The 25,359-nt window shown below is 38.3% G+C and overlaps 2 protein-coding genes across 3 annotated transcripts in view; both read right to left on the bottom strand.

Moving 5' to 3' along the window:
* Window positions 1–3,049: 3,049 nt before the first annotated feature.
* On the bottom strand, window positions 3,050–6,242 carry LOC132178643 (Nucleic acid-binding, OB-fold-like protein). The gene is made up of 3 exons (XM_059591122.2): window positions 5,722–6,242; window positions 4,900–5,106; window positions 3,050–3,394 (listed from the first exon to the last, which is right to left on the bottom strand). Exons 1-3 carry the CDS (start codon window positions 6,175–6,177, stop codon window positions 3,251–3,253), a joined length of 807 nt encoding a protein of 268 aa, XP_059447105.2. The 5' UTR covers window positions 6,178–6,242; the 3' UTR covers window positions 3,050–3,250.
* A 4,129-nt stretch (window positions 6,243–10,371) lies between these two features.
* DET1 (light-mediated development protein 1 / deetiolated1 (DET1)) overlaps window positions 10,372–25,359 on the bottom strand; it is a 35,027-nt gene continuing 20,039 nt past the window's right edge. Inside the window, exons 7-13 of one of the 2 annotated variants that reach the window (XM_059591610.2) lie at window positions 20,751–20,819; window positions 20,517–20,573; window positions 12,096–12,176; window positions 11,856–12,020; window positions 11,570–11,665; window positions 11,251–11,350; window positions 10,372–10,862 (exon numbers count right to left, since the gene is read on the bottom strand). In XM_059591610.2, the coding sequence (XP_059447593.2) occupies window positions 10,723–10,862; window positions 11,251–11,350; window positions 11,570–11,665; window positions 11,856–12,020; window positions 12,096–12,176; window positions 20,517–20,573; window positions 20,751–20,819 (708 nt within the window). In that variant the 3' untranslated portion in view covers window positions 10,372–10,722. The remainder of the gene's footprint in view (window positions 10,863–11,250; window positions 11,351–11,569; window positions 11,666–11,855; window positions 12,021–12,095; window positions 12,177–20,516; window positions 20,574–20,750; window positions 20,820–25,359) is intronic. The other variant, XM_088516059.1, reaches the window with a different exon arrangement.

The raw sequence follows: 25,359 nt of genomic DNA, 5'->3' as shown, positions 1-25,359 counted from the left end.
TGCCACGACATCCTTCCTACTCGAGCAAACCTTTGCTCTCGAAAGGTCATTACGGATCCTTGCTATCCAATTTGTGAAAGGGAGATTAAAACTACTTTTCATGCACTATGGCAATGCCCTGCTGCACGGGACGTATGGAGTGTGGGGGCAAAATTTTTTCAAAAGAGCTGGTTTGATGGGCCAGCTTTCATGCAGGTGGTGGATGGAATGCTCAAAAAATGTGGTAGTGAGGATTTTGCCCAGTTTGTGAGTATATCCTGGTGTATAAGGCTACGGTGGAATGAAGTAATACATAATGAAATTTTTCTGCACCCAAATCAACTTATCAAGCAAGCGGGTCTAGTAGGAGAAAATTTCCACTTGATTCTGGCGGGGAGAAGAACACAGCAAGTACCAACTGGAGAACCTCCCGTGATTTCTTGGATAGCCATGCCCCATGGCTGCTTGAAAGCTAATTGGGACGCTGGCTTTAATAGGAGAAAGGGCCGAATGGGTTTGAAAGCAGTGATCTGAGACCAGCAGGGCAGAATGTGGGTTGCAAAATGCCAGACCAGAGATGGCTATTTGGATCCCACAACGGGGGAGGCACTAGCTGCACATATGGCGGCCGAACTGTGTGTGGAGATGGGTATTCGGAAGGTACTGCTAGAGAGCGATGCCAAGAATGTTATCACTGCAGTCATCTCGCATGAACCAGACGATAGCATAAGAGAACAGTTAGCGAAGGACATACAGGCCACGCTGCGAGATGTTCCTTGGTGGGAAATGCGCCTCGTTCGCAGAAAAGAAAACCGAGTAGCACACGAGCTAGCTGCTCTAGCGGTAAAAGATAATTTGAATATGGTGTGGTTTTCCAATCAACCGGCATGTATTTGTGAACTATTGCAAGCAGAGATTTATGCGTTGCCTTATTCAATATAAATGCACCAGTTTGCAACTTTCAAAAAAAAAATACTATCAAAGAGTTTATGGTTGTTTGGTAACCATTTTGATCAAGTCCATGATGAGAAAAATTACAAGGAAAATTGTAATAATTGTCTTAAAACTGTGAGGGAAGTGCGAGTAATGCTACAAGTCCTTCTTGTGTCCCTCTTGAGTCCCTTTAAGAATGATGTGGCTATTAAAATCATCATTAGACTTGTGATTGGTCATTATTGAATTTTGATCAAATGGTGATGTTAATATCCACATCATTCTTAGATGGACTCAAGAGGAATATAAGAGGGACTTCTAAAATTACTCTGGAAGTGCTGGTTTAAGCAGAGCAATGCTACGATTCACATTTATTTATTATACTTATTTCAAATTCGCAGACATCGTGTGTTTTAAGTGTTTTACATGTTTTTTTAAAAAAAATTGTTACTTAAAATACACCATGAAGAGGAGTTAGGGTCCATTTGGAAGTGTGTTTTTAAAAAATAATCTGCGTTTTTAAACAAAATCACAATTTTGGAGTATTTGTGATTGCGATTTTAAAAACGCAAATTTTAAAATCGTGGAAAAATCTACGATTTCTATAAATTGACTAGAGGGTGCTTATTTGAAAAAATGCAAATTTAAACCAAAATCACGATTTTGCTTAAAAAAATATTTGGGGCAATATTTATCTATTTGGCCATGAAACCGCAATTATATGCCAATATTATCCAAACACTCAATTAATTTACCAAACACCTATACGATTTTAAAAATGAAAATTTTAAAATCTCATTCCCAAACGGGCCCTTAGCCTAAAATTGATTTTCTTTTGTCTTACTGTGGACTTGGGACCACATTGTAAATTACTAATGTGCCATGCAACAACGCTTTTTTGGGTAGATTCCGGGAAAAGTGCTTCTGCTAAGTATTAGCCGTGTCTTCTTAATTCCTTATAAGTACATGCCATTATTTTCTTCTTCTTCTTCTTATATAATTAAAACCATCCAAATTTTCATCTCTCAATTGTTCAAAATTTAATATTTTAATAAACTAAAAGTCAAAAACACACTTCATTCTTAGCTCGTTTATCCTAAATTCATAAATCAAGCTCAAATGGAACCGAAAATCTATTTACAGTTTACTAAGTCCATCATTAAATTTCTTCTCCTTCTCCCTTCTGCTGTGAATTTTTTTGGAAACAAAGTCCATAACTAAATATTCTTATTGAATAATCAAGGTGAAGTATAACACTACACGTGGAGAATGCCAAGTTATTTTTCTCTTGTTAACTACTTTATCTAAAACTGCTCAACACCAATCCGACAAGTGGAGAATGTTTGAAACTAACCATAAAAGTTTGGGTAGCATCATATCTAAGGAGTAGAGATATATAGAACACTTAGCATGAGTGAACAATGCTTACACTGGGTGAAGAATAATAGTACAAATTTTTAAAAAATAAGAGTAAAAAAATTTTGAAACAGTAAAATTCATATTACTGTTCATCCAGTATAAACATTGTTCACTCACGCTAGGTGTTCTATACATCACTACTCGATATGTAAGTGTTCGTTAGCTATTTTACGACCGTATTGGATGAGAATTTTTTATTATTAGGCTACTCAAATTTCACATAAATTTGGGCAGGTAAGAGAGGGGGTTAGTGAGCCCACATACCCCATACAACCTAGAATAAGAGATCTATGCAACCTAGGCTGCTAAATTTGTGTGTAAAATGAACAATCAGCTCATAAGTTGCTCCAATCGCCAATTGGTTTGGTCCTAGCTTTGTGCTGTCGAAGTCTAGACAGGAAAATTTGGAATACAAAATGGGCCCTCAGGCTCCCAGAAAAAGCCCAAGGACTTAATGGGTCACTCATAAGGCCCGTACTCTAATGTCACAATCATGTCTCACAATCATGCACAATCACTCTAATGTGCTCAGGCTGGCCATCACAACAATTCATACAAAAAAAAAAAAACCAACCAATGTATCAACAAAATATATTTTACGCCTAGTTGCTTCAGTGTTCTCTTTTAAATCCAATTTAGAAACATTAAGACAAGGATGACAACAGCAGGACCGAAAACCTCATTCATATAGATAGATTACTGGTAACTGCAACAAAGATGAGCAATCAGGACCAGTGACATGTTTAAAGCAACTGACAGAAACTTGATCCTCAAAATTTTAGAAATAGATTGTTAGAAACTAGGAATTACATCATTCGTTTACAAAATATATATTAAAAAAAAAAAAAAAAAAACCATATGCCAGCTCGGATATTAGGTGTTAAGAAGCTGTGCCAACAGTCAGACGCCGCCCATTCGATCATGAGATATTTGCATTCTTCAAAGACGTGGAGACCACTACACCTGCAGATGTCCGCATTACATGGACCCCAAGCATAGCAGTACAAGAAGCGTCTGTCTTAAGATGAGGTTGCACCAATTCCCAAATCTTTTTCTTTTGAATCTACATATTGTCATACAAAAAGCCAGTAGAATACAGAAAATTAATCTCTCTGAACATAGAAATGGAGTATAAACTGTATAAACAAGCAATAAACCATCGCTTGTGTGAAACTTTCTCTAATAATAGGAAAAACTACACTGAAACAGGGGACTTCCAATATTGAAGATAAACCCATTAGAAAGAACAACCGAGTAGAAAACAACATACAATATATGATTGCCAAGGGCATGTCAATATGCTGAACTAATGATGTAATCACAGAGAAAAAAGGACCTGTTGACATTTCACCTTCACCATGGCTTTTCTTTAGTGACACGCATGCACAGACAAACAACATTTGCCATGACATACCTACAACAAAGATGCCGGTTGCAAAATCCCAACGAGCACAAACCTAGGTCATAGGGCCTTAGAAACTGGAAGACAATGGTCGTAAAAAGCACAGTATGGCACTATAGCAGGGGATTATAACCTTTAAGTATGCCAGAAAAGGTATATTAGGCTAAATGCACAAGCAACTTACACTTTTTGTGGTTTCAATTTGATGAAAGAAAGCTATCAAAGAGCTAATAATGTTTCTAGAATTTTTTCAAGTTTTCCAACATTGCTATAGTTGGTGGAGCAAGACGCTTAAGAATTTAATAGCAATAACTTTCTATTGGGCTCGTAAACTAGTACTTCAGTCTATTGCTTTAGACTGAAGTACTAGCAATCAAGATAAGTCACATAATTATTGCTTGCTGTGGAAAACAAAAGTCAAGTACATCAATAAACATGGAGGAGAATCAACAACAAAAGTCTAGATAGAGTAAGAAGGCTTCTACACGTGTTTAACTCAAGAAACTCTGCTAGGTGCGTAACTTATGAATCAAAAAAAGAAAAAAGTTGATTCACATAAGAAAAATAAAATGACAAAAAAGCACCACATATCTGATTTGACAGGTTTCTAGCATAAGTCATATCCCTAGTACAAAAACATGCCTATCATCCTCAAAAAGGAGTGTGAAATAGTTTACACAATGAATGAAATAATCTAACATTGATGCACTCATAAGCAGTCTAAGGTGTGACCAATATGCAAAGTACGAGAATTATCCTCCAAGCCTTAATTATTTTGTATTATAAATTGAGTTTCCCTGCAAATAAAAAAATTCAAATAATGAGTTGTAGTGACCAAGATATTTGTTGCGATAATTGTGCATCCACCGGTAGACAGGCAAATAACGTATTTTATGGAATTTTCTTTCCTTTCTATTTTCGTTAACTCCCTCAAAAAAGGATAAGTCATAGCCTGACTCCAATCCCACCAAGGACAGAGCAGTAAGAAGTTGGTGGTTAGGGATTAATGGGCATGACTCTCGTCTCCTTAGCATTGTGCCCAAGAAGACTTGAACCCTTGTCCTTCCCTCACCAAACCCAATGGGAGTAAGCCTCTTACCACTAAGCCAACCTCTCCGGAGGTTATTACTTGAATTCTTGAAAGTAAAGAACTAAAAAACTGTTACCTGATTGGGTGTGGCAGCAGCAGGTTGACTTTCTTTTTCGTTTTCTGAGCCAAACCATATTCTTTCACCAGTAAGTGAACCCTCAGGAGGCACAAGAAGCTCAACATTCTCATGTGATGCATCTGAAGCAGCCATAAGCATTCCACATGACTTGACACCACGCATGTTCCTCGGCTTCAGATTAGCAAGAACAACAACATTTCTATCCTGCATGTAGATTTTTATCGAACGTGATCAGATGAATACGATCTTGAAATTCCAACTGAAAAAGCCATTTATGCAGTTTCACTGTATATACCAAAACAACTAATTTTTATTCTCGCAGAGTGTGACAATCCATTGTCCAACAGAAATATCCTCATATATCCCTTAATAATTCTCAAAACATTCAAAGCTACATTATCTATGCTTAAAAAAAACTATCAACCGAAGTATATATAGAAGAAGAAAACTTTGAACTTCTCAATTTTATAAGCAGATCCACCACATGAATTTACTTTGCAGTTCCACTTTGAAAAGGATTCCATTTCCTTTCTCCATTTCTCCACAAGGTTAATTGGAAATCAAATTTTTTGGCCACTCTTGATTGAACGCTTCCATTGTATTGTCTGAACAGATATTGTTACTTTCTCTTGAAGCATGGTGATACAATCAGATCAAACCGTCAAACTCATTATTTCTCTTGTATATTTGGTTGGAACAAATTACAATGCTTCATCTCTGCCCGCATTTCAAATTTCTCATTGTGCTTTAACCTAATTCTGAATCTAATTTTTTGAATAACGCAAGCCCGATTCCATTGCATCCCTACGAAAGAAATACCTGAAGGTGGTGAAGGGGAACATAATTGACGAGGCCGCTGCAGATGATTCTGGGCTCAGGCTCGCCAACATCGACCTCCTCCACGTAAAGGGAGTCAGCCTCCTCATGCCTCCACGCCCTAAGGACGCGGCCGACCCTTATGTCCAGCGTGTCCGCCGCTTCCTTTATCATCCTCATCTTCTTCTCACCATCGTCCTCAACATTATCGTCAGCGCCGGCGGCCACGCTCACTGGAGTCGCCGCCTCCGTGCAGAAGGAGGGAAGCCATCGCACGCTTCTTCGTCTTCTTCTGATGTTATCAGCGGAGAAAAGGGGAAGCGAGTGGAATGCGAGGGGACGAGGAGGAGTTTGAAATCGAGTGCATTTTGAAAAGGACCAAAGCAATTGCGCACCGCCAGCTTTCAGAACGTTTGCAGAAGAAGCGATAGTGGTTGTTGGCAATGGCATCACTGCCATCACTCCTTTCGCTCCCGCTGGAGTTGAACGGAGAATTATGGATTTATCTTTTATCAATACAAACAGACGAACAAACAGCTTTCTTTTTTTTCTTTTTTTGAAACTTCGGTTTAGCCCATGGAATTCCATGCAATTTGACAAATCTCTCAAAACTTTTAAATTTTTTAATTTGAACCCCTAAACTTTCAATTGCTCTTAATGTAGACATTTTAATTAATTTTAGCAGTTAAAAATACCAAAAAAGATCAAAATATCCCTGATTTTCATTTTTTTAAATAAAAAAAGTTTTGGAATTAAGGGTAAAGTTGAAATTTTATACAAAAGTCAGAGATATAATGTCATGTAACGTTTAAAATCTGACGGAAAGGTCCACATTAAGAGCAATTGAAAGTTCAGGGGTCCAAAGTGATAGATTTGAAAGTTTGAGGGGGTTTGTCAAATCACTGGAAGTTTAGGAGGCTAAAATGAAGTTTTTCCTTTTCTTTTTTTTTTTGATAACTTCGATAACTATCACGAGTTTAAGACGGTGCCCCCAAATTTTAAAAATTCTCAATTTCAACCTCTGAACTTTCAATTTGATGCAATTAACCCGTCCGTCAATTTTTGCATGGTTTAAACACTAAAAAGACCAAATTACTCATTAATTTTTGTTTTTTGTTTTTAAAATTTCAATTTCAATTTCAATTTTATAAAAGTTTTAGGGGTATAAAGGTCATTCCATCACTTTTAACATCAAAAAACTAATGGTGTGCGTATATTGCATCAAATTGAAAGGTTTTAAAATTTAAGGGTGTATTTTCGAAAATCATGTGGTAGTTCAGGAGTCATTTGTGAAGTTTTCCTTTTTTTTTTTTTTTCTTTTTTTTTTCAAGTTTCTATATATATAAATAGTTGTAGGAGGATAGGGTGGCTTTGCAATTGGAGAGTCATGTGAAACTTATACGTCCGAGTAGATAGTTTGACAGCCAAAAATTTGTTTAAGCATGCAAGTTATATATGTGCTTTCTCATATTAAGTACATAAATTGTTAGTAATTTGGACAAATAATTATTGTGGCCCTTACTCGGATAAAAAAATTAGAGCTAAATTTTTTTTTACATGACTTGTGAACCCGAATCCAATATGAAATTAAAGGGTTAGAGCTGAGAAATCTAACATGTTTAATTAAAGAGAAATTATATATAAACTCCTTAGGTCAACGCGCTTTTGGTAAAAACTTTCTGGGTATTGTTTTTCGAAAATTTAGTCCTTGGGTCACTCAAAACTACTAGAAAACTTCATACCGTCAATTTTTGTTAACTGCCATTAGTCCACTCAAAACTCCCCGTTTTATCTGATTAAAATATTAATTTTTTTTATTAATTTAATTTAAAAAATTAAATCTTAAAAAAAAAAAAAAAAAAAATCGCCACCCCTGGCCACCCCAAACCACCTGGGGGTGGCCGCAAGCCACCCCAAGGGTGGTCAAACCACCCCTGGGGTGGCTTACGGCCACCTCATAGGGGTTGGTGCCACCACTGGCCACCCTTCAATTTTTTTTTTTTTTTTTTTTTTTTTAAGATTTAATTTTTTTAAATTAAATTAAAAACAAATTAATATTTTAATCAGATAAAACAGGGAGTTTTGAGTGGACTAACGGCAGTTAACAAAAATTGACGGTAGTTAGTTTTCTAGTAGTTTCGAGTGACCCAAGGACTAAATTTTCGAAAAAAAAATACCCGAGTTTTTACCAAAAGCGCGTTGACCTAAGGAGGTTATATATAATTTCTCTTAATTAAATAGGTCAAGTTATGGTTGACTTATATAATTTTATGGATATAAATTTTCTCCAAACCGGTATGGAAGAAATATCCTTTAACCCATGTAAAATAGTGTCAAGTGTCTATAAACATTTAAAAGGCACATTAAATTCTTAACCTCATTAATAGCAGTTTACTAATTTAGACTAAATTTAATGTGTCTTTTAAATGTTTATAGACACTTGGCATTATTTTACATGGATTGGAGGATATTTCATCCATACCGATTTAGAGGAAATTTATGTCCTAATTTTATATTCATGATTTGACACGATCTGAACATGACATAAATTCAATACAAAATTAAAGGATTATGGTTAATAAATTTGACACCTCCGATTAAATAGGTTGAGTTAGAGTTAACTTATGTAGTCTTCTTATACATATGTTTCGACACAACCTGAACCTGACACGCATTGGCACTTAAAAAACCCTCTCACATACCCTTTGTCCAAAAAAATCTCTAAGAGCAAATGCATTATTGATGAGTCCAAAAATTTAATTAATATTTTAATAATTTTTGCAACTTGTGCTTAAAACTCTCATTCAGAAAATAAAACTCAAAACATGAAATATTTAACTAAAATTGAAGATAAATTATCAAATCAAAGTTCAAACTTAAAAACATTTTTGCATTTTAACCAAAAACTTAAACTAAAATAAAATATCAAATTTAATTAACATTCTAACATTTCTCACAAGCATAACTAAAAGATCTCCTTAGATGATGTGCTCTTCCAATTCTAAAATTCTAATTAGGATACATTTAATTAGACTAATGTTATTTAAGAAATTATTATATAATTGAAATGACGTGATAATAATAATTAGTAATTGATTATATAATAATCATATAACAATCTACTAAATTACATTACTTATATTTTAATTTTTATTCTACAGTGTAGTTATTCATTTGTTTGGTTACACACTATTCCTGTGAATAGTTTATTTTTATGGGAATACTAATCTTATACACACATGATTAGCTAAATCACTAAAAAATGAGTAGCTTAACTAATCCTTAAGGAATGAAATATATTTTTTCAAAAATACCCATATAATTTTTTAGGAAATGCTAGGTGTTCTTCTAGTGTTTTCCTAGTGTCCTCCCAACTGTGATATGACTTTTAAAATCACTAATAGATTAAGTCAATTATGATAATCTTAAATTCAACGATGATTTTAAGAGGCACATCACAGTTAGGAGAACACCATGAGAACACTAGAAGAACACCTAGCATTTCCCTAATTTTTTTTAAAAAAATTATAAACTGAAAATAAATTGAAAAATAAAGTGGGTGGCTTGACCACCCACAAAAGAGGTTAGGGTGGTGCGACCACCCTCATCACATTTTGGGGTGGCTACGGCCACCCCCGGAGCTCATCTGAGTGGTCGCAGCCACCCCAGGTCTACTTCAGGGTCGGCCCCGACTGCTTCTGTGGGTGGCCGACCACCCATCACCCATTTTATTTTGAGTTTGAAAAAAAAAAAGAAAAAGAGGAGGTTTTCGTAATTATGATTCAATTCTAATTTTTGTATGTGTGTTGTTACCAAACTACAGAATAGAAATAACATTTCTATTCCATACTTTTTTATTCCTAGTAATAGCTATTCATTTTCCAATTGACTAGACATTCCACGAGCCAAACGAGTCCTTAAATGACTTTCACTGAGTAATGCTACAAGTTCCTTTTGTGTCCATCTTGAGTGCCTCCAAGAATGATGTGGCTATTAAAATCACAATTTGGCTTGTGATTAATTATTATTGAATTTTGATCAAATGAAGATTTTAATAGTTACATCATTCTTGAAAAGACTCAAGAGGGACATAAGATAGACTTATAGAATTACTCTTAATTAAGGGCTATTAGTGATTTTTTTTTTTTTTTTTTTTTTTTTGAGATTATTTCTCCTGTATCGATCATTAAGGAGGATTTGCTAAGGATTAGGAACAGAAAAAGGAGGGGTTGGGGGTGGGGGGGAGGGGATGGGGGATTTGCCGAGACAAGCATGGGTAAACTGGGAAATCTCCAAAGCTCTTGTGTCGGTCCTCATCCCAAAGTTTTGAAATGTTGTAGGAGAGTGCTTCAAAGTGATACCAGAAATTTTTCTTAAATGGCATCAAAGTCGATAAAAATGCAAACTTCTGCGACTACTTTGCAGCACATTAGACCGCAACTAAAAATTTTTCTGGCCACATTCCAACTTATCTTCCACCTCAACCTTCGATTCTTATCACTAATGGACTAATGGGACAGACCCTCCTTCGGTTCATAGCTCTAGGCCTGTATAGTTTTTTGCTTTCTTCTTTGTTTTGTTGTGTTATGTACTCAAAATAATAATAATAATAATAATAATAATAATAATAGTAAAATAGAATGCACAGCAGAATAAAATTTGGTACCTCTTGCACTAAAATCAAATTTGTCTGAATTGTTCCACGTAATTCTCCCGTGTTTTCTTTTCCCCCGCGGTGGAGCACACTATGAGAGTGATACCCTCAAAAAAATTCGGAGTATCGAGTGTAATAGAAAATAACACATCGAGAGAGAGTCTGACAGTTAACTCAAATTTCTCTCGTGATTTTCAGGATGCCTCGACCCGTCCAATCTATGACTTCGATTTTAAATTGCTGTACAATTTCCAAATGAATATACACTCCTCATAGTTTAATCTACAATCTCGTTAAAAGGCCGTTTACAAATAAATAGGAGCAGGCAGCCAGGAAGATGTATAGGAGCTTCATCTCCGGAAATGAATATTCACAACTGATGGCTGCAAGAACAAAGTCTGCTGAATGGAGAGAGCCAGAGGTAAAAATGGATGGAAAAGGAATAAGGCGATCTTTTTGGTCCGACCATCTGTGCTACCACCTTCAGGACCTAATTGAAAAGCCAGAGAATAAATTATCACTCCAAAACTCAACCCATGTCAACCTCAGTAATATATGCAGAGGCTCAATATGGTGTGAATGAAATGTGAAGCTGTGGAATTCAAAAAAGAAAGAAAGAAAATCCCTATCCATGAATATCTTGTCAACCATTGAAGCCAACCAGTTACGCAAAACAAGAGGGCAAAATGGTCTTAAAAAAATTGAAAAGACCATTTTACCGTCCTATATTGTACTAACCGAAATGGAGAGGATCCCACTCCCCATTGAAGAGGGTGAAAAAGAAGAAAGACGGGAAAAAAAAGCTTTGCCTGTTGATTCAGCTACTACTACCACGGTAGAATTATGTTTTATGAAGCCACTACAAGGTAAGGACATACCTGATTTAATCTTAAATTTGAGGGAATATGGTTGCCTTCTTAAAATGAATTTGATGGGATGGTCTGTCGACTGTCTATGCCGGTCGGTTGCAGAAATCAGCTGCAACAGCAGGTCGATTAAAACGGAGAAAACCATGATAAAGAGTTTCAGATGGCATGATCACAAATTGCATCTTTTAGAAAGAGAAAAACACAAAATTAGCTTGTCATAAGGCAAGCCGCAAAGAGAATTCCAAACATGCCATTACAAAACAAGTACTGGGTAACTCATGGCATGGAAAAAAGAGGGGAGAAATGCAATAGTTTTTTTTTATCAAACCTTTTCATCAAAACGAAAGAGAGATAGGTCAAAATAGGGAGAAGGACTCTGTGTCTGACAACTGAAAGGCAAAGAGCTCAGCATCTTCTTCACAAACTGCAGAATTCATTAGCTGATGAGATATGGGGGTATGGGACAAAATTACATAGACTACGTGACCAAAAGAGCCATAGATCAAACTTGATATCATGCCTTATACACGGAAATAAAAAAAGTTTCCTGAACTCTGCTGCATTTCATAAAAAAAACATTTACATGTAACTAAGTGCTAATGATGAAACTTCACCTGTGAAGAGCCATTTGCTTTATTTTTTATGCATCTTAGTTGCTCCAGAGCATGAATGTTATTTGAGGGAGATGATATGAAATTCATATACAAAGAATTTCTTGATGCCGCGTGAAAGTGGTCAGAGAACTGCTCAAACAAGAGATAAAGGTCCTCCGCAGAATTCTGTAAAACGAGAAAATATGCCAGGGGCTACAGCGAGTTCTACTTGATAAACGTACGACAGAGTCATAAATTTACCTGATAAAATGCAACAATTTCAGTTGTCTCCATGTTATATACAGCAAAAAAAGCCGGGTGATGATCAGCATTTCGTGATACCTGAAGGTTCAAACAAGTAAATCACCACAAATATTTTTAACAGTTTTTAATAAAGAACACAATGCTTATTCTTATCAAGAAAGTGAAAGTGAAAGTTCAATAACCAAGATTAAATTTCTAGGAATCCACAACTAGATAATAAGCTTCGCCACTCTGTCAATTTAAGTGGTTATCTATCAGTTGAAAGCTCCTAGAGCCACCATGAAGATGATGAGCTGAACTCAACAGTGATTAGCCTAAAGACTAGACCACTTGAGAATCAAAAGGAACTGATAAAGCATTTTTTTTATAAGTCATTCGATTTTATTAAAAAACGTAGTGTAACCCAAGTACATAGGAAGTATACAACAGAGACACTCAATTAGGGAAAAGAACACAAATCCATAAATTCTAGAAAATTAGAAAAGCAAGAACCCTTTTTTTTTTTAATGACCTAGAACCTCAACAAGGCATGGCCTTTCGGATACATGAACCCACCTATCAAAACCATGTATCAGGTAATCCAGGAGAACTCCTAGTCTTGAATCGAACCCAAGATGTCTAAGTCTACAGCTCATCCCAAGCCCACCCTTTGACCAATAGGCTGCACCCTGACGTGTTAAAAAAGTGAGAACTATTGAAAGCAGCATGAAGAGTTTTGAATAAAATAGCTTTTAACTCAACCACCGTTTCTTACCACCTTCAAAATTTCAAACATTGCATTCTCTCAAAATACACCACATCAAGCAAAGAGGAAGAACCAACCTCCAAACTTCTATATTATGGTGGCTACCAACCTGGCCTTTCCAACTAGCTAATAACTTCACCACTTGTTAGGGCATGACCCAATCAATCCTGAAAAGATGGAAAACCAATACCCACAGATTACTAGCTACTTCGAAGTGGTGTAGAAGATGATCAATGGATTCTCAACTCTTCTTGCACTTGCAATATCAATCCAACACTATGGTGTGCCTCTTTCTTAGGTTACCCAAAGTCAAGATGTTCCTTAACATTGTTGTCAAAATAAAGAATGCCATTCTCGAAGTGGCCATATTCCCCCAAATGCTCTAGGAAAGAAGAGCCGGTGGGGGCTAAGCACATGATAAAAAGATCTGACATTGAACATTCGCCTTTCGGAAGGGTGGACAAATTCTATCCTCGCAACCTCGTCTCAACCTGAAAGAGTACAAGATATTAAAGAAAGAGGTAACCATTTCCACCTCCCAATCATGCATGGATATGATGAAAGTGATATTTCATTAAAAGGTGTTGTTAGAAAACATCAAGTCGTCTACCACCGAGACCTCCTTATAATGAGTAATACTAAGCAACACCAGGAAAATTGCCTTCAAGGTCTAAACTCCACACCATACATCATACCAAAACCTAATCTTAGACCCATCACCTTAAATCTCACAAATCTAGAGAAATCCCCTCACCCCTTCCTAACATTTTCCCACACGCCCACCCCATAGGACCCAAACACTACATTGGAACCACCCTATCCACATGCTATTATATTTAGCTTCCACCACCGATCCCTACAAAGCCTCCCTCTCTGTGGCGTAATGCCATAATCATTTCCCCAAGAGAGCTCGTAAATGAAAGCAGGTTCCTAACCCACAAAACTGCCTAAGAAAAACTAAGTGCAAATCTTTGACCAACCAACAAAATGGTATCTAAACTCATCACCAACTCTGCCCCACATGAAATCTCGTTGAAGTTTCTTGATACAGTTAGCAACTCCAACAGCGATGGAGAAAAAGGACAAAAATTAAGTAGGCAAAATTGGAAATAGTGCTTTTAATCAAAGTGATTCTGCCACCCTTTGACAAATAAAGCCGCTTCCAACCTGCCAAACGACGTTCCATCTTTTCAATAACACCATTTCACATATATTTTGCCTTAAACAAAGACCTCAATAGACGACCAAAATACTGCATAGTCAGAAAGGACACCCTACACCCAAGGATACAATCCAAGCCTCCAACATCTTCCACAGCACCAACAGGGACCAACTCTGATTTACCTATGTTAATTTTCAACTACGAAGCAACTTCAAAGCATAAGAAAAGACAACGCAAATAACGAAGATGAACAGGATTTACCTCACAAAAAATCAAGGTGTCATCCACGAATAAGAGATGAGACATAAGGAGCTCATTGTTATTCCTAGATCCCACCAAATTATAAGAGTCCTCTATCTATAGTGGTAGACAACATTCTACTCAAGGCCTCCTTGACAACAACAAACAACTGAGGGAATAAAGATTCCCCATGTCTCAAGCCATAAGAGATATTAAAGAAACTGAAGGGAGTTTTGTTAATCAAAACAGAGAAGCACACCGTAGAGATATAATAAAGATCATTCCCTAGAGCTTCGTTCGAAGTCTCGTCCCATTTCAAGTTTGAAGATCATCCCCCAGAGCTCCATTCTAAGTTCCATCCTAAGCCAAGTTCTAACTGAACCTGTTCCAAAGTTTTTCAAACGCTGTCTGAGAGCTCCGTTCTAAGTCTCATTCCAAGTGCAATTCGAATGTGCCGTCAGAAAAAAAATATTGTTTTTAGTTCTTAACCTAGCTCAGTTCGAGCAAAATTGTATTTTAGGCAAAAATCAAATTTTGATTGTTTACTTGGAGACCAAAATTTCCAAGTCTTTTTAAAGGCTCTTCATGCATGATTCTTGGTAGAATTTCAGGTCATAGAACTTTGTGCTAGCATAGATTTATTTTTGCTTAGAGCCATCATGATATTTCTCTCTTAAAGAGTTTCTTTATTGAAAACCACACAACTCTAGATTTCACAAAAAGCCTTCTGCCTATCGGAGTTTCAGTAAAGGAGATCAAGTAAAATAATTGTCCAGAGGTTCTAGGAGAACTACTACAGTAGCAAGCAAGCGGGTCAGTTGTCTAGTACAAGAGTGTTAACTTTAATGTTTTTCCAAGTGAACTTGTGATTTTTCGTTTTTCTATCGTGGATTGATTTTCCGGGTTTAGTTGCCCTGAAATGATTTTACTTTTGAAGAGTTATTTAAATGGTTTCTACTCTGTCACCAATTCATGCTTTCTTTATATTTGGTGGATGTTTGTGTGGTTGCTAATTTTTAAATTCCGCACTATTTTTATAAACACCTATTCAACCTCCCTTCTAGGTGTTATTGGAGTCTAGGGTATAATTTTCACCAACTATCAAGGCATTCGTTAATTATGAGAACGGAATCTAAGATATGCCTACCTTTGATGAAAGCATTCTGAGGCTTGGATATGATATTCTCCACAACTATTTTCAGCATGTTTGCTATAACCTTTGCAACAATTTTGTAGACTCCACCCACAAGGCTAATAGAACAAAAGTCCTTAATATCAATGGTCCCTGATTTCTTTAAAATAAGAGCAATGAAAGTAGCATTAAGACTTCTTTCAAACTTGCCTCTGGCGTAAAACTCCTAGAAAGCATTCATTATATCTACTTTAATTACATCCCAACAAGCTTGGAAGAATGCCATAGTGCCTTATCTGTTCATAGCTTTCACCGCCTTCAAAACCTCTTCCTCCTTAAACGCTCTCTCCAACCAAATGACCTATACCTCATCAATAATGTAAAAAAAAAAAAAAAAAAAAAAAAAAGGTCATCCAATTTAGGTCGCCAATTGAACTATTCAATGAACAAACTATTATAGAACTACACTATGTGGTCTCTGATCTCAGCCTGATCTGATAACACTAAGCCATTAACCAACAAGGATTCAATGGAAAATTTTCTTCAATTCAAATTGTCCGCTCGATGGAAAAACCCAATGCATTTGTCTCTTAACCACAACGCCCTTGATTTCTGCGTCAACTTACCTCCTCCAAGAGAGTAGCCCTCTCCAAATCACTGACAGCTTTCTCCTTCCTCAACTTCTCTTCAACACACAATGCTCTCTTTACTTCCAAACCATTAAGAACTCGCAATTCTTTCAATAGAAACCTTTTCCGTCTCTCAGCATTGCCAAACCCCTACTCATTTCAAACTTTTAAATCGTCTTTCAAAGCCTTAAGTTTACAAGCCAAAACAAAGCTTGGGGAGCCTTGAAAGCAGTAAGAAGTCAACCATTGTCTCACCCCATCCACAAAACCCTCAAATTTTAGCCACATTCTCGAATTTAAAGCACCTTCTACCTCCATGAAAGCCTGCACTCTAGAAGAACAAGGAAACGGTCCGAGCAAATTCTTGGTAGGAATTTAGGAAACTGGGCTTCCTAATCAAGGGATGTGATTAGATGAACAAACACGAAAAAATGGAGAGATTTCCTTAATCTCAAATAAGAACACAGCTTTGTTCATTACCAAGTCCAAATAATCTTTTTTTTTATAAGTAATGATGCATTAAAAGAGCGCAGATGGACGCAACCCAAATATACAGGAAGTATACAAGAGAGCGACTAAGAAGGGAAGAAAGAAGAAGAAAACATAAAAAGAAAATCAGGAAAATTGATCACTAAGGGTGTAAGCCAGCCTGCAGTCCAAGTGAAAAGCGTGTACAAAAAGCAATGAACAAGGTCCTCAAGGTTCCTCGACAAATCCTCGAAGCATTTAGCATTCCTTTCCTTCCATAGGCACTATAAAAGACAAAGGGGAACCATCTTCCATACCACAGCACTATGGGATTTTCAGCCCGACCACCAACTAGCGAACATCTCCTTGACGCTTCTAGGCATAACCCAACACATGTTGAAACGAGAGAAGATAACATCCCACAAAGTGTGCGCCACCCCACAATGAAGAAAGAGATGATCCAAAAACTCCCCTTCCGATTCACACATACAACATCGATTAATCACAACAATACCTCTCTTTCGAACATTATCCAAGGTAAGAGATTTCCCAAGGGCGGCCGACCAAGCAAAAAACGCCACTCTCGAAGGAACCTTGATGCACCAAATACTTTTCCAAGGGAAATAGTTGGGCCCTTTAAGAACAAGCTTCCTATAAAAAGAGCAAACCTCAAACTTCCCTTTTCTTGAAGGAATCCACCAAATCCGATTCTCCCTTCCCCACGCATCGAGAGTGAATACAAGAGCGAGAATAGAGAGGCTAAGACCATCTCCTCCCAATCATTAATTCTACGAGTAAAGGTAACATTCCAATGAATCATACCATTTAAACACTCCCTAATATCCGCAATGGAAGCATCCTTATTGCTAGCAATATTGAATAGACTGGGAAAAGCATCCTTGAAGGACATCTCGCCACACCAAATATCCTCCCAAAATTTGACTTTCGACCCCAAGCTAGGATCAAATCTAAAGTGACGATAAAACGACCTCCAACCCCTACAAATGTGTTTCCATAACCCCACTCCATGCGTTCCACGAGGAACTTTAGAGTGCCAGCCGCCCCAAAACACCCAATACTTTGCCACCAAGATTCTTCTCCACCAAGCTTCTTCCTCATGAGCAAATCTCCACAACCATTTCCCCTAAAGAGCTTGATTAAAAAGCCGCAAACTCTGAATCCCTAGACCACCCTTAGACATCGGAGAACAAACCTCGTGCCAACTGACCAAGTGGAACTTAGGCTCATCGTTGAGCCCACCCCATAAAAAATCCCGTTGAATCTTCTCAATGCGATTCGCCACAGAAGCAAGGATAGGAAAAAAAGGCAGAAAATAGGTAGGAAGATTGGATAAGGTGCTCTTGATGAGGGTGAGCCTAGCCCCCTTGGACAGATAACCAGGTCCAAATAATCTTTTTACTCAAAAGAGAAACCAGAGTATATGTACATAAATGAAGAGATCTCCTTAATCTCAAATAATTCTCATGGAGAGTTTTGTGACTTGTGCCTAATCAAGGGATGTGATTAGATGAACAAACGCGAAAAAATGGAGAGATTTCCTAAATCTCAAATAAGAACACAGCTTTGTTCTTTACAAGGTCCAAATAATCTTTTTTCTCAAAAGAGAAATTAGAGTATATGTACATAAATGAAGAGATCTCCTTAATCTCAAATAATTCTCATGGAGAGTTTTGTGGCATTCTTCGCAAGTTTCAATGCTTGCAAAATTTCTAGATTTATTTACGTCATTTTCAAATTAAAAGTTGTGTGCGTGGGCTTTTTTTGTATACTTTCTGTGTACATGGGTTGCGCCCCTTGCACTTTTAATAAATTGATATTATTGATAAAAGAAAAAAAAAAAAAAAAAAAAAAAAAAAAGAATGCAGATCGGCTCTTTAACAGGTCTAAATAATGTTTTTTTTTTTTTTTTTCTCAAAAGAAAAACTAAATTATGCATACAGAGAGTTTTGAAAACTGAGACCGAAAAATCATTCATTTGAATGGTAGTCAATTGATACAAAAATGCCAAATTTCAATCTTTTATCTTCAAATTCTTAACTCAAATTATAATACCACAAAAAACAAACTTTTTTTATATGTAATCAAAATATTATTAAAAAGAGCAAAAGGTGCCAATGCTAAAGAGTATTCAAGAAAGAAAAACACCTAGTTAGAAAAAGAAAAAGGGTCAAGAAAATCATGAAAACCAAACAAAGAAGAATAGTCTAAAGCAGCTGCCAATGCTAAAGAGTATTCAAGAAAGACTTCAGTTCCACACTGTCCTCTCACGGTCTTCAAAACTCCTATCATTTCTTTCTCTCCAAATACACCAGAAAAGTCATAATGCAAAAGATGCATCAGAAAATATGAATGTATTGAAAATAACTATATTAAATTATTAAAAGTATTGATTTGCCTCCAAAGTGGAATTAAATGAGCCACACCACTTCTAACATATCACTTGACTCTTATAGAAATTAAAGATTCTTGGATCACTGTGGTAACCCCACCTAGGATCCATTTGACAAAAGATTTCCTTTAATCTCAATTTTTGGGTCTTCCCTCATGCATGGTACCCAGCAAGAAAGGTTTTCACTATCATGCTAAGCCACTGATTTTTTTTTTTTTTTTCTTTTCTTTTCTTTCTGTTAAGAGTTTGGCAAGGCCAAATAATATATAAACCCATATGGTCTACATTCAACCAATGTGGGACTCTCTAACACCTCCTCACCTCCAGGCCCAACAGAAAAAAGAAAACAGAGAATTGGGCTCAACTAATAGAGATGCAAATGGGTCAAAAAAACAAAAACAAAAAAAGACGAGCAGTCTCATCCAACAGATGCAAACAACCCTAGCACATGCAGTCAAAAAACAAACAACCCAGATTCTAATATCCCATGTTAAAACATCCAACACAACAGCTTAAGCTAGCAAACGGAGGCACCTAATTAGTATATTAAAGCATATCAAGGTCCACACTCAACTAACTGGGACTCTAATATTTGTTTTCCTCTTAGAAATATGTCTTACGTCAAACAGGAATGCCTATTTGGCCCTTTTGGGAACTGGTTTGATTTCTATATTGGCATCAAAAGGTCTTTCAGAAGGAGGTTTGATCTCCATAACACATCACAGAGTCTATTGTTGGAATAGAATTGATGAGTCTTTCAGGAGCAGGTTTTGTGCCCATACTGCATCATAGGATCTATGGTAAGAATGGCAAGCATAGAAGAAAACTCCAATTACAAGAGAATTGTGTCCCTTCCAAATTTCTCAGTCACAGCCTTCTACTTATGATCCATGATATGCAATTTATGTGAAGTGGGACAAAGAGCTATGATGCCAAATTGCGTAAGACAGCAGCAACAGAGGAATCTTTGGCTAATTTCTTGGAAAATTTTGTGGCCCAAAGAGCTTTGATACTAAATTGCGAAGGACAGCAGCAACAAAGGACTCTTAGGCTAATTTCTTGAAAGATTTTGCAGCCCAAAGAGTCCTGATGATTTTATGGTCAAACAGCAACATTAGGAATCTTAGGTTTAGAGGTTGGAAAGATTGATTTGAACTTGAAAAGATTGAATCTTGGAGGGTTTTGAGCTGCTGGGAGCTAAAATAATAGTAGCAAGATTTTCTAGCAGCGGTTTATTTTAGCGCTTTGGATAAGCTAGGTTATGGTTTTTTGGTCAAAAAGGCTGGACAAAATAAAAGCAGTCTCAAGGCTGACTAATGGTGTTACAAACAGTTTATGGTTGAAGGTCCATAGAGTTGCTGAAAATCAATGAACGCAGAACTGACAATTCACCACAACAGATAAAAAAGTCAAGTTTAAAAAGTGAAAATGATGTGAATTACCATCATAGACACACATAATATCAACATATAATCACATCTATTGAAACCACAGAAAAGTCCAACTACTGTGATTAAAAGGCTCATTCCCCAGCGCAGTCCTGTAGTTCCCACATTATTTGGAAAACCGTTGCAAAAGGCAGTAGTTTATGTGATATAAATCAGAATATTAGAAAGAAGAAGAAAACCTTACCACTCCCTCCACACTACCAAACTTGATTAGCAGGTGGTGCCGGTCCAAGAACTGCACCTGTCCAGAGTTGTGTATAAACACCCTGGTTAAGTGTCATATTTGAAGTGCACAATAAAATTTGTTCAATATGCACGAGAAAATATGTAATAACAAGATATGAAAGTGATGTTCACGTTTAAGTAATGTTGCAAAACCACCACATAAACATGCATACAAAAACAGTTAAGAACCTACCTTCCAGATAATCAAGTCCACATAATCTTGAAAATGGAAATAAAATTTCTTCTTCAAGCCCTGGACCCTCTGTGGAAGCCAAAAGAGAGTGCAATTAAAGCAATGAAAAAGACATAAATTAGGTGCAAACTTTGGAGCAGTCACCAAGCTTGATTTCATCGAGGCTATTGACAAGTGAAAAGCAATATAGCTCCACCAAAAGTTATTCAAATAACATCTAAAAATATTAGCAGTAAAATACTATCACACGCAAACAGGATGTGCCCAACTAAGCCTATAACATGGACCATGCACTAAAGCACTCAAATTGGAAGACATATTCCAGCAGACTAATAAGAGAATGGCAAAAAGAGATTGTTTGATCTTGATTAAAAGCCTCTTGTACTAAACACAATAGTGCCTTAAAGTTGAAAATGTAAATACCCAATAATAGGCCAAAAGCCCCATTTTTTACAAGATAATGGCAATACCAAAACACGGTCCGACTTCAACAAGATTCATTCCCAATCTTGTATAATCAAAACCCTTTTCAAAAATTCTACTCAACCTAACTGCCATAAATGCAATCATTAACCAAGTAGACTCAAATATTGTACTGAAAGGATTGCTCTCGTTTCAGAAGTTTCAGACAACGGCTTCAGACATCCTTAAGATGGTGTGAAATTGTAAAGGCAATTACACTGAATAATTAACCTACAATCATGGCGCAGCTACAGTTAATGCAATAAAATCAAGGATTCTCTACATATATCATATTTTAAGAAACAAAGCAAAGAAATAAGGGAAAAATAATTCTGTATTAATATGAAAGAAAACAGAATGGAAAAGCATGGTCATAAAGAGAGTTACATATGTACAACTCATATGCCAAGGCAGAAGTGAGCTGAGAGTGAGCTGAGAGTGGAGAGCTGAGAGTGGAGAGCTGTGGTGGCGCGTGGGGGCGCGTGTGTTGTGGTTGGTGTTTGCTGGAGGTTGTGTTATGGCTGGACCGAGGAGATGGACGGTGGAGTCTAAGGAATTTGAGGTGTTGATCAAGGTAGGGGCTTCAGGGGTGAGGATTTTTGAGAAAAGCAAAAGATTTAAAAGGTCCATTTTCTTAAAAAAAGATGAATTAGCTTGGTTGGTGCGTATAGTGGACGATCTGGTGGCAGTGGACACCTCTGAAGTATTTTGGGATCAATCCAGGGCTGGATATCCTAGAATAATAGCCCAAAAGTGCTCAAATAGGCATGGCTGCTTCTTGACAGTGGAGGAATTTGATGGAAGAAGCAGGTGTGGCTCGATCATTATTCCTGAAGGACGCCGAGGATTTGGGTGGGAGAGGTTCATGAAGGAAATGAAAATGGCTAATGCATCTCTCTGGGAAAACCGAGTGTCCACTGTGTATAGAGAGCTTAGGGGAGGAAAAGGAAATAATGAGGAGAAGAATAAGAGAAGCTACGCGGAGATAGTATTGCAGTCGAAGAAATCACAGGATGATTGCATCTTCGGCCATGCTCAGGATCGGCGAAGTAATCTGGAACAGAGGAATCAGAAGTATGGCAAGAATGTGTTTTGCCCAAAGCAGACCCAAGACCTGGCGTTAGCTCAGGGAGGCGGTGGGGGGTTGCCGACGAAGATTCTATGGCCGACGAAGTCTCTGCAAATTCCGGCAAAGCATGGAGGTTGCGTGGGATCCTCGAATCCAGGTCCGGCGAGGGGTACAGGAAATTCAGCGGAGCAGGTAGCGCTGATGTCAGGTTCTGAGTACACGAAGAGACGTGAGGGGATGGGGCACCATGCTGGGCAGACCTATGCTGAGGTAGGCTTCGAGCTTCTTAACGTGAAGGAGTTGCTGAAGCATCTGAAGAGGGAATGTGATATGGGGTTGACTAGGATAGATAAAGTGTTTAAACAGATGGGGTTCAATGAGACTGGGCCGGAAGTTAAGCAAGCTGTTGAACAGGGGATGACAGGAATGAAAGGGAAGAAGAAAATTGGGCCGGGTGATAAAATATGGAAGCCCATTAGCAGGCTAAAGGTGAAAAAAAAAATGGTGTTCAAATCCAAAGGAATTGTGGGCTCAGGCGTGGCTTCTAGTTCTAGCCCAATCAAAGCTGGACCGAGATTCAGTTTTCCAGCTACCTTGGTCTCAACAGAGGCCACTGAGAAAGATATGAAAGGTCCATGTTTTCATTCGGCGATTCCGGCGAGTGCGCCACTGGTCGTAGGAGAAGTTGTGGGGGAAAGGGGGACTGGGTCAGCAACAGAAAGGAATTCCAGGGAGGTTAGCGGCACTTCTGTACGGGATGCGGGAGTTGTCTTGGCCGGAGAGAGAACCAGAGACAAAAAGGCCGTAAGTCCGGCGAGGAAGTTTCAGTTTTCTGGTAATGGGCAGAACCTGATGACCTATAGAAGGAGGAAGGTGGGGCTGCGGAAATGGAACGTGGCACAGGTGGGTGCGCTAGAAGCTGCAGTTTCGGCAATTGGGCAGACGAAAGGGATCCTGGGCCCGACACCGGAAGTCTCGCAGAGGGTGCCGGAGACGCTGCCGTCGGAGGGAAATGGTCAGAGGTCGCCGAAGAACCCTCTGGAGATTGGCGAGGCTGGGGAAGTCATGGGTTTGGCCACTGGTCAGATTCTGAGGGGAAGTTCCTCTCGCCGGAAGACAGGAACGGTAGTGGGGGGTGATGATCAGGAGGATTGTCGGGGGGAGGCCATGAATTTGGGTCAGAAGAGCCAAGTGGGTCAGGTCAGGCTGGATCAATTTCAGGAATTGGAGATTGTGAGGCAGGACCCAGGCAGGATTGAGGACAATTGCTCTGATATAGGAGGGCTGGAGGATTTAGGGTCAGACTCGATTTCATCCAGTTGGGTAGTGAATAATTGTATAAGGTTTTGTCCTAAAATTGGTATCTCGGATGAGGGGAGAAAGGAGGAGCTGGAGGCTTTGTTTAACGCCATTGAAGCTTCTAGATTGCAGCAGGATTCTGATTTGGGAGACATTTCGGACAGTGTTTCTGAATCCAATGGAAGAGAGGAGGTAGAGGAAGGTGAGAGGGGAGACTTGGTGGATCATGAAGCTTAACATTGTAGTATGGAATGTGAGAGGGTTGAATGCCCTCAAAAAAAGGTTACGAATAAGGGGGCTCTTGAAAGAATGGAAAGTGGATATAGTGTGTTTGATTGAGACTAAGATGGAGGTTTTGTCCCGGGAGGTGATTCATAGTCTTTGGGGAGGTCAACATGTAGGGTGGAAGCACAAAGGTTCAAATGGTTTGTCGGGAGGGATGTTAATGATGTGGGATAGGAGGGTAGTGGAGTGTAAGGAGGAGTGGGTGGGGAATTTCACTTTGGCTTGTTCTTTTCAAAATGTGGAGGATAATTGGGTTTGGGCGTTTGGGGGGGTGTATGGGCCAAATGAGGAAGGAGAGAGAAGGGATCTTTGGGAAGAGTTGGCTGGTTTAATGAGTGTGTGGGAGGTCCCTTGGTGCTTGGGTGGGGATTTCAATATTGTACGCTTTCCAAGCGAGCGATCTAGCGCTTCGTATTACTCCTCGGGCATGATGGATTTTTCAGATTTCATCTCAGAGAACAATTTGGTGGATATTCCGATGATGGGGGGTCAATTTACTTGGTCTAATAATCAAGAAAATGAGAGTTGGTCGAGGATTGACCGGTTCTTGCTTTCCCCGGAATGGGAAGATCATTACCCAGCAGTGTCACAAAGGCGACTTCAGCGCTTGCTTTCCGATCACTTTCCTTTATTATTGGATTGTGGGACCCCTTGCGAAGGTAATAAGTCTTTTAAATTTGAAAATATGTGGCTTAAAGCAGAGGGTTTTGTGGAGAAGGTCTCTTCTTGGTGGGGGACGTATTCGTTTGAGGGTTTACCTAGTTATGTGCTTGCTAATAAATTGAAATCACTTAAAGTGGACTTGAAAAAATGGAATGAGGAGGTGTTTGGGGATATTGGGAGGAAGAAGAAGGAGTTGTTGGGAGGTATTGAAGAGTTGGATGAGGTGGCAGAGTCGAGAGGTTTAGGTCAGGAGGAGAAGATTCGGAAGGCAGACTTGGTGAAAGAATTGGAGAACACCATGCTATGTGAGGAAATTCATTGGAGACAAAAATCGAGAGCTTTGTGGCTCAAGGAGGGGGACCGAAATACTCGTTTCTTCCACAAGATGGCTAATTCTCATCGTAGGGGCAATCGGGTAGAAGTGCTTCGTATAAATGGGGAATTATCCGATGATCCAGTTGTAATAAAAGATCACATAGTTCAGTACTATCAAGGTTTATACTCGGAACAATGCACTTGGCGTCCGAGAATGGATAACCAGCCCTTTTTGTCTATTGATGAGGAGGACAATAGGTGGTTAGAAAGAGATTTTGAGGAAAAGGAGGTGTGGGAGGTGGTTAAGGGCATGGATGGTGATAAGGCCCCGGGTCCAGATGGCTTTTCTATGGCTTTCTTTCAAGCTTGTTGGGGGGTTATTAAACAAGATGTTATGGCGGTCTTTGCTGAATTCTACCGAAGACGTCATCTGGTGAAGAGTTTGAATGCAACTTTTATTTCCTTGATTCCGAAGAAGGCGGAAGCGGTGGAGATGAAGGACTTTAGGCCTATCAG

Source organism: Corylus avellana, chromosome 4 (genome assembly GCF_965113065.1).
Source record: "Corylus avellana chromosome 4, dhCorAvel1.hap1.2, whole genome shotgun sequence".
In the NCBI taxonomy this organism is placed as follows: domain Eukaryota; kingdom Viridiplantae; phylum Streptophyta; class Magnoliopsida; order Fagales; family Betulaceae; genus Corylus; species Corylus avellana.
This window is presented reverse-complemented; position numbering and strand designations above follow the sequence as displayed.

Bases quoted from the DNA above. Each gene is read 5' to 3' on its own strand.
- LOC132178643 (XM_059591122.2), bottom strand. From the start codon at position 6,177: ATGGCAGTGATGCCATTGCCAACAACCACTATCGCTTCTTCTGCAAAC. The intron at 5,107-5,721 runs GTATTTCTTTCG...ATCTACATGCAG, and splicing joins TTCCCCTTCACCACCTTCAG to GATAGAAATGTTGTTGTTCT. The intron at 3,395-4,899 runs GTAACAGTTTTT...GACAATATGTAG, and splicing joins CTGCTGCCACACCCAATCAG to ATTCAAAAGAAAAAGATTTG.